The sequence below is a fragment of the Vespula pensylvanica genome, chromosome 23 (assembly GCF_014466175.1).
Source record: "Vespula pensylvanica isolate Volc-1 chromosome 23, ASM1446617v1, whole genome shotgun sequence".
Taxonomy (NCBI): Eukaryota; Metazoa; Arthropoda; class Insecta; order Hymenoptera; family Vespidae; genus Vespula; species Vespula pensylvanica.
In genome coordinates, this window is record NC_057707.1 from 2,966,710 (window position 1) to 2,974,209 (window position 7,500).

Consider the following 7,500-nt stretch of genomic DNA (forward strand, 5'->3'; position numbering starts at 1 on the left):
AAAAAAAAAAAAAGAATTATCTTGAAATTATCTATACACTTTGACCTTGTCGAAAAATCTTATCTATCGAACCTCACGATAATGATTTCTTCTTTTTCTACTTTCTTTTCTTTTCTTTCTTCTTTAAAAAGATCTGTACGAATTTTTTGTTCTTTCTTTTCTTTTTTCTTATTAGCAAATGGGCAGGAAAGACGCACCGTTTGTTTGAAAACTTTTGGAGAACTGGCCTAGCCAAGGAAACTGGTCTATGCCTTGTGCCGATAACTCGTGTGACCAGTGAAAACGATACGAACGAAACACCATGGTTTAAATTGGTCTATGGTATTCATTCTTTAACTACCGACGAATTAAAAAAATTAAACGAGGAACATAAAAGCAATTATGTGTAAGTACGTGCGTTACGTATATAATACAATATTATAAACTAAAAAACAAAAAAAGAAAAAACTTTCTAACGTTTTTTTTTTTTTTTTCCTTCATAGAAATGGATGGCATTTCGTGACGTATACCTGCGAGCCTACTCGTTTTTTACCTTGGCTAACGAACAAATTTCTCGCATTGGGTGGTGAATTAAAGAGAAGAACTATTCGTGACTTAGGTGAATTGATCGACGATGGCTATGAAATTGTTATAAATTGCAGTGGTCTTGGAGCACGAGAACTTGTCAATGACGACACTGTCACAGCAGTGAGAGGTCAAGTTTCTAGGGTAATTACGTTTCTTATACACACAATGAATATATACACATATATATCTCTCTTCACTTCTTCTCGTCATTAATTCTCTTTTTAATCATATAATTTTTGTTTCATTTATTTTCTCATTTTTTAATCTTCTTTTTGAAAGGTAAAGGCACCATGGGTGATGCATTCTTTCCTAGTGGACGATAACAATTGCTATTACGTTATACCAAAGTAAAGAAAACAATTTTATCAACAAATTTTATATATAATATTAATACATATAAATACATATTAAAAAATGTAAAAATGTCAATCAATCTTGACGAGATCAATGACCTCTTCTTTTCTTTTTTTTTTTTTTTTTTTTCTTTCTTTCTACCTTCAGTACAAACACCGTCGTCTTAGGAGGTACTCATCAAGAAGGGGATTACGATCTTAAAGTACGAGAAAAAGATACAAAATTCATTTACGAAGGATGTCATCGTATTCTTCCATCTTTAAAGGTAACAAACAATAAATAAAACGGTCTTAGTCGAGTCGAAGATTACTTCACAAAAATTAAATCAGTGTCTCGAAAGAGAGTTGTCGAATTTTAATATCGCATACAAAGTTTTGGCCCACGCTATATAATAATAATCGTCGGCAAATGTTTAATTTCGATATGCGGAGGGAGAAAAAAATGATTTGTTTATATAGAAAGCTGAGATATTAAGATCATGGGTCGGTCTTCGACCTGGAAGACCAAAAGTTCGTTTGGAAGCAGAAATTTTAGAGTCCAGAACAAACGGTAAAAAGTGTCACGTGAGTATAATCCGAAATATCGCAGTTTTGTTCTTCTACTTTTTTTTAAATATATCCTAATCGATTTCTTTATCACAGGTGATACATAATTACGGTCATGGTGGTGCCGGTCTTACTTTGAGCTGGGGATGTGCATTGGACGTCGTTGAAATTGTTCGAAGTATCGATCGAAATGGAATACAACATTCGAAATTGTAATTTCATTAAAAAGAAAGTATAGTCGCTAACGCGTACGATAGGAATTTGTTATAAATTTTACAAAGAAATTAATTGAAATGAAAATATTGTCGATCGTACGGAGAAGTGCATTGATTTAATTGGAACAAACAAACGATAATAATAAATGTTCATTTGGCTATAAATAAATAAATAAATAAATAAATAAATAAATAAATGATCCGATCGTTAAAAGTATTTTCTCGTTAGAGTAATCGTGTAAAAATTGTTCGTGTTACGAAAAAAAAAAAAAAAGGAAAAAGGAAAAAAATAAAAGAAGAACGTTAGCAAACGAACTAATTAAACGAGATCATAATTAAAGAAACACACGAAGGTGGTAAATCGAAGAAGGTTAGTTACTGTAAGTTCAAAGGTACGTCGACCTATTTATGGTTTCGTGCACGTTCGTATACGAGACTGCAGAAATTCTAAATACGTCCGCAACAATCTAATTGAAGCTAAACAAGCTATGGAAATAGCTCTCGCACACACAATACCGCAGTGCACGGTAATATCTCGAAAAGATCGGACACGTTCCAAGTATCTCCCATTAAATTATCAAATAATAGTCCCATAAGTGTGTCAATAATTATCACGAAGTGATCTAATCGAGAAAAGAAGAAGAAAAAAAAAAAAAAAAGAAAGAAAAAGGAAAGAAAAATCGATCGACGTTTAATCGTCCTAAAAAAAAAGTATTTACTTTACGAAATATCTTCAATTTATTTGTCATTTCTTTATTCATGCCATTCTACTAATTAATATATTCATTTCTGTTTTATCGTAATTACAAACAATTTTTATCGAAAGGAATTGTCTTTATTTATTTTTCTTTTTTTTTTTTTTTTATCAATTGTTATATAAATTTTACGATCTCGTTTTTTCTTTTTCTTTTTTTTTTTTTTTTTCTTCTTTTTGAATCAGATTTCGGGAAAGGATCAACTGTCGACTTTTAAAAATAAGTAAATTTCGCGAATGAACTAAATTCATACGAATAAATAATCGAGAAAACAAATGAACGCGACAATCGATTAGGTATATGGATATATTATATATACATATATATACAAAAATGTATAAAATCGTGCTCGTATCTCGTATGACAGAATAAGGATAAACCGAACATCTTTCTTTCGTCCACCTATCTTCCAGAATTCTTTAACGCGAGTATTCTCGGACACGTAAATTATAATCTCGTGTTGCAAGAAAAGAAAAAAATAGAAGAAAAAGAAGAAAAAAGAAAGAAACAATAAAGAAAAACCACTATACAACACAACATTAGAAAAGATTTCGAAAGTGATCACGATGCTCAAAAATTCGAGAACTCGTATATACGGATAAGAGAAGAATAAATAAATATTTCAAAAGTAATGTACGAGACAACAAAGGACAGAAGAAATGATAAGTCATTGTCATGAACATCCTTGAAAGTATCAATAAACATAATATTACGGTAGTGAACGAGCCCAAAATTCGTGCCAATACATTTTCAAGAATTTTACGTGAAATTGATTATGAAGAATTAGGCGAATCGATTTGTAATAAGAATTATTCTAAAACTGTTTTTCAAGGTCCATTGAAAAATCATACGATAGAAAATGAAAAAGGTACATACGTAACTATCGTTTCAAATTATATGTATTATATATGTATATATTTATATATAGACTTGTTTCATCAAATAATTTTCAATAATAATTCGATATAACAATGTTATCGTATACAAGATTGCTATATGGTGTATATATATATATATATATATATATATATATATATATATATATACGTGAGTTTATTAAATCATGTGTGTTCTTGTTGATCAATATTATTATTTTTTTACTATTGTTGACAGTTATTTTATGTGCCGAAAGTGACACCGAATCGAGAAAGACTAATGCTGAAAGTGCGAAAACGAAGAAGAAAAAGAAACGAAGGTGACATTTGTAAATATATATACATATTTGTGTGTGTGTGTGTATATATATATATTACACACGCGTACATTTACTGTACCTTTTCTACGCATACACATGCACACACACATATATATATATATATAAGATTGATTCATAAATAAATGTAAGAATTAAAAAGTTTATTACATTGACATATAAAAAAAAAAAGAAAAGATTGGTTATTTATGAATCAATAAAATCTCGATATAATATTCTTTTTCATATCATATAAATTTTGAATCAGATTAGATAATATATTTTTAGCAAGTATCTTGCTTTATTTAGATTACATAATTATCATTTAATTCTGCGTAATATCATTTTATTATAATTGTATTATAACATATGAGTGATAATTAAATCCGAATTAACTTGAAAATTAAATTGAACTATAACGAATATATCTAAATAATGAATTCAAGTGTTATATTACTAACGACCGGATTAATAATCGATAATTAATAAATACGTTTCTCTTCGATAGATACTTAACTATTTGCACTAGTAATTGCAAATACGACGTAGTCAGACGCGTAGCAGCACGATTTGGAATGAAGGAAGTGACCGAAGACAGTAGTTGGAATCTTTACTGGACCGATCTAAGTGTCAGTATCGAACGTGCAAAAGATATGAAAAGGTATCAAAAGGTCAATCATTTTCCTGGAATGACGGAAATATGTCGAAAGGATTTACTTGCCAGAAATCTCAATCGCATGTTGAAACTCTTTCCAAAGGATTATAATTTTTTTCCAAAAACTTGGTGCTTTCCTGCGGAGTAAGTTGTAACAATTTTTAAAAGAAAAGATTTCTTTTCTTCTCTCCTTTCAATCTATAAAATAAGAAAAAAAATTTTTTTTGAAAGAGCAACGAAGTTATATTTTTTTCTTTACACTTTTCTCTAATTTTCTTTTTTTAATTTCGTAGTCACGGCGATGCCATTGCTTACTCGAAAATACGTCGAGCAAAGACTTACATAATCAAACCAGATACTGGCTGTCAAGGACGTGGGATTTATTTAACCAAAAATTTGAAAGATATTAAACCAAGCGAACGTATGATCTGCCAAGTCTACATTTCCAGGGTAATTGATTAATATATACAGTAATTAAAATTAAGACACTTTAGATAATGTATTCAAATTCGGAATACTTCAATTAAACGAACTTCAATCGAGTAAAATCAGTAAATCACGAGGATTACGATACAAAGATATCTTTATATTAATATGATTATTTTGTATAATATATATTTATATTCTATTTTTATTTTACATATATATATATATATATATATTAAATTAAAATAATATTTCAATTAAAATGAAATGAAATGATCTATTATATTATAGCCATATTTGATAGACGGATATAAGTTCGATCTGCGTATCTACACATTGATAACATCATGCGATCCTCTTCGAATATATGTTTACAATGATGGCCTAGCAAGGTAATTATATCAATCTACTATATGTATATGTATACACACATATATATTTGATATATCAAAATATATAAATATAGATAACCCGAAGATTTTTCTTCGTTAGATTTGCTACGAGTAGATACAAGGAACCAACTGGTCACAACACATCGAACGTTTTCATGCACTTAACTAATTATGCTGTTAACAAACATAGTCGTATGTACATCGTTGACGAAGAGATAGGTAGCAAAAGGTCATTATTATTGAATCTATATATATATATATATATATATATATATATATATATATATATAAAAGTTCGATTTATATATGAATTTTTATTCAAACTATTTAGAAAGATCTCGACTTTGTTGAAATGGTTAAAAGTTAAGGATATCAAAGTTGACGATCTATGGAATAAGATCGACGAGATTATTATCAAAACTATATTAGCTGCTCATCCTGTTCTAAAACATAGTTATCGTACTTGTTTCCCAACGCACGATAGAACCTACGCGTGCTTCGAACTTTTAGGATTCGACATTTTACTCGATTGGAAACTGAGACCATATCTTTTGGAAGTTAGTAAAGCATAGTACGAATTAATTGAACGAATGAATGAACGAACGAATGAATTATTTTATTATAATGTTTTTCTTTTTCTTTCTTTTTTTTCTTTTTTTTATATATATATATATATATAAACAGGTCAATCATTCGCCAAGTTTTCACACAGACGCACAAATCGACAAGGACGTCAAGGAATCGCTTTTGACCGACACCTTCGAAATGTTGAATCTTCAACAATGCGATAAAAAGAAAATCATAGAGGAAGATAGAAGACGCGTTAGGGACAGATTACTTCAAGGTGTAATCTTGAAAGATTTCAGGTAAAAATGAAAAAAAGAAGAGAGGCAAAAAAAAAAAAAAAAAAGAAAGAAAAGAATGTTTAAAGCGTAATTTATCTTATCTTTCTTTTTCATCTTAATTGATTAATTAATTCTGTTGATTAATGTCGCATCGATATCGTTCGATGCGAATTATCAGCGATCTAAGGTCACAGTTCACAGTTCATTATACTAATAACTTCTCGACGATAATTTCTTTTCTCTTTTTTTCTTTTCTTTTCTTTTCTTTTCTTTTCTTTTCTTCTTTTCCTTTCTGTTCCAGCTCGAACAATGATAACACCATGATGGGCTTGTTGAAATCGGAAAAAACTGAACAGGATTACATAGAGAGACAATTTAAATGGGAGGACGATCATGTCGGTAATTTTCGTCGAATATATCCGTCCATTAACGACGAGAAATATCAACAATTTTTTAAACAGAATGGCACCACAGTATTCCAAGAGACCGTGGCGTCTCGTGCACGGGAGGAAGCGTCTAAAATTCATAAAGAAGAGAACGAAGTTAGTGTTACAAAAAAAAAATTTCATTCATTTCCATATTCATTTGATGAGTATTTATTTATTTATTTATTTATTTATTTATTTTATTTATTTATTTATTTTTTTTCAAATAAACGAATACCAGTATTATCGTTATCGTCGTTGTTAGAGTTTAGTAAAATATATTTGAGTGATCTATTGCTTCTACTTTTTTTCTTTTTTTTTTTTTTTTAGATTAAAATAAAAGAGCAGGATAATAAAAAGACCAACGGCAAGTGGATCGATCAGAAACCGATTCCGGAAAGTCCGATGGTTGGACAAAAGAATAATAACAAACGTTTGGAACATAAGTCTTTCACTTATTTGAAGAAGATTATACCAGTAAGATTATATGATATGTATTTATATTATTTTGTTTTATTATGAATCACTTTCGAAAGAAGGAGAAAAAAAAAGAGAAAGAAAGAAAAAGGAAAGAACGATCGTTTATTATATTTGCTAATATTTAATATCAATCTTGTATCATTTAATTATTTAAAAATAATTAGAAATAATTCTTTAATGATGAGAAATAGAAAATACGAATTTTTTTTTTTTTATCTATCCAACAGCAAAGGCCATTATCAAAAAATTCGGACAAAGTACTGTCCTCCTTCGAACCTGAGATAATATCAGAGTCCGAAGAAAGAGAAAGGGTAACTGCCCTAGCTCAACGTGATTTTCTTTTAAGAAGTTATGGTATACTGGAACAGATTTACATGGCTATGAAACAGAACGGTACACTTAGGGACAAAGACGTTAAAAAATATGGTGTCTATGGGAGGTTATCGCTGAAGAATGAAAAAAATCTATTCCGCGAAAGAGCATCGTTTGGCATGTCAAGAAGCAACGTTAAATCATCATAATCATCGTTATTATCATAAATGACTATTGAATCATTGTTCATAATTTCGTCCAAACAAGTAGTGAAAAAAAAGAAAAGAGAAAGGACAACAAAACAAATATAATACATTAATTAATTAATTGATTGATT

At 29.3% G+C, this 7,500-nt stretch overlaps 3 protein-coding genes across 3 annotated transcripts in view; 2 read left to right on the plus strand and 1 right to left on the minus strand.

Moving 5' to 3' along the window:
- LOC122636678 (D-amino-acid oxidase) overlaps positions 1 to 1,846 on the plus strand; it is a 2,154-nt gene extending 308 nt beyond the window's left edge. The window contains exons 2-7 of the mRNA XM_043828193.1: positions 176 to 385; positions 483 to 708; positions 847 to 914; positions 1,069 to 1,186; positions 1,380 to 1,484; positions 1,563 to 1,846. Coding sequence (XP_043684128.1) covers positions 176 to 385; positions 483 to 708; positions 847 to 914; positions 1,069 to 1,186; positions 1,380 to 1,484; positions 1,563 to 1,682 — 847 coding nt within the window. The 3' untranslated portion in view covers positions 1,683 to 1,846. The remainder of the gene's footprint in view (positions 1 to 175; positions 386 to 482; positions 709 to 846; positions 915 to 1,068; positions 1,187 to 1,379; positions 1,485 to 1,562) is intronic.
- The window catches only part of LOC122636677 (adenosine deaminase-like protein), a 53,999-nt gene that overhangs the window by 7,850 nt on the left and 38,649 nt on the right, over positions 1 to 7,500 (minus strand). The gene's annotated exons all lie outside the window — the stretch shown is intronic.
- On the plus strand, positions 2,590 to 7,500 carry LOC122636665 (tubulin polyglutamylase TTLL13P-like). Its single transcript, XM_043828153.1, has 11 exons — positions 2,590 to 3,304; positions 3,550 to 3,631; positions 4,137 to 4,427; positions 4,577 to 4,733; positions 5,001 to 5,101; positions 5,202 to 5,330; positions 5,433 to 5,658; positions 5,786 to 5,967; positions 6,248 to 6,488; positions 6,702 to 6,848; positions 7,079 to 7,500. Exons 1-11 carry the CDS (start codon positions 3,112 to 3,114, stop codon positions 7,370 to 7,372), a joined length of 2,043 nt encoding a protein of 680 aa, XP_043684088.1. The 5' UTR covers positions 2,590 to 3,111; the 3' UTR covers positions 7,373 to 7,500.

Bases quoted from the DNA above. Each gene is read 5' to 3' on its own strand.
- LOC122636665 (XM_043828153.1), top strand. From the start codon at position 3,112: ATGAACATCCTTGAAAGTATCAATAAACATAATATTACGGTAGTGAAC. The intron at 4,428-4,576 runs GTAAGTTGTAAC...TTAATTTCGTAG, and splicing joins ACTTGGTGCTTTCCTGCGGA to TCACGGCGATGCCATTGCTT. The intron at 4,734-5,000 runs GTAATTGATTAA...ATTATATTATAG, and splicing joins GCCAAGTCTACATTTCCAGG to CCATATTTGATAGACGGATA.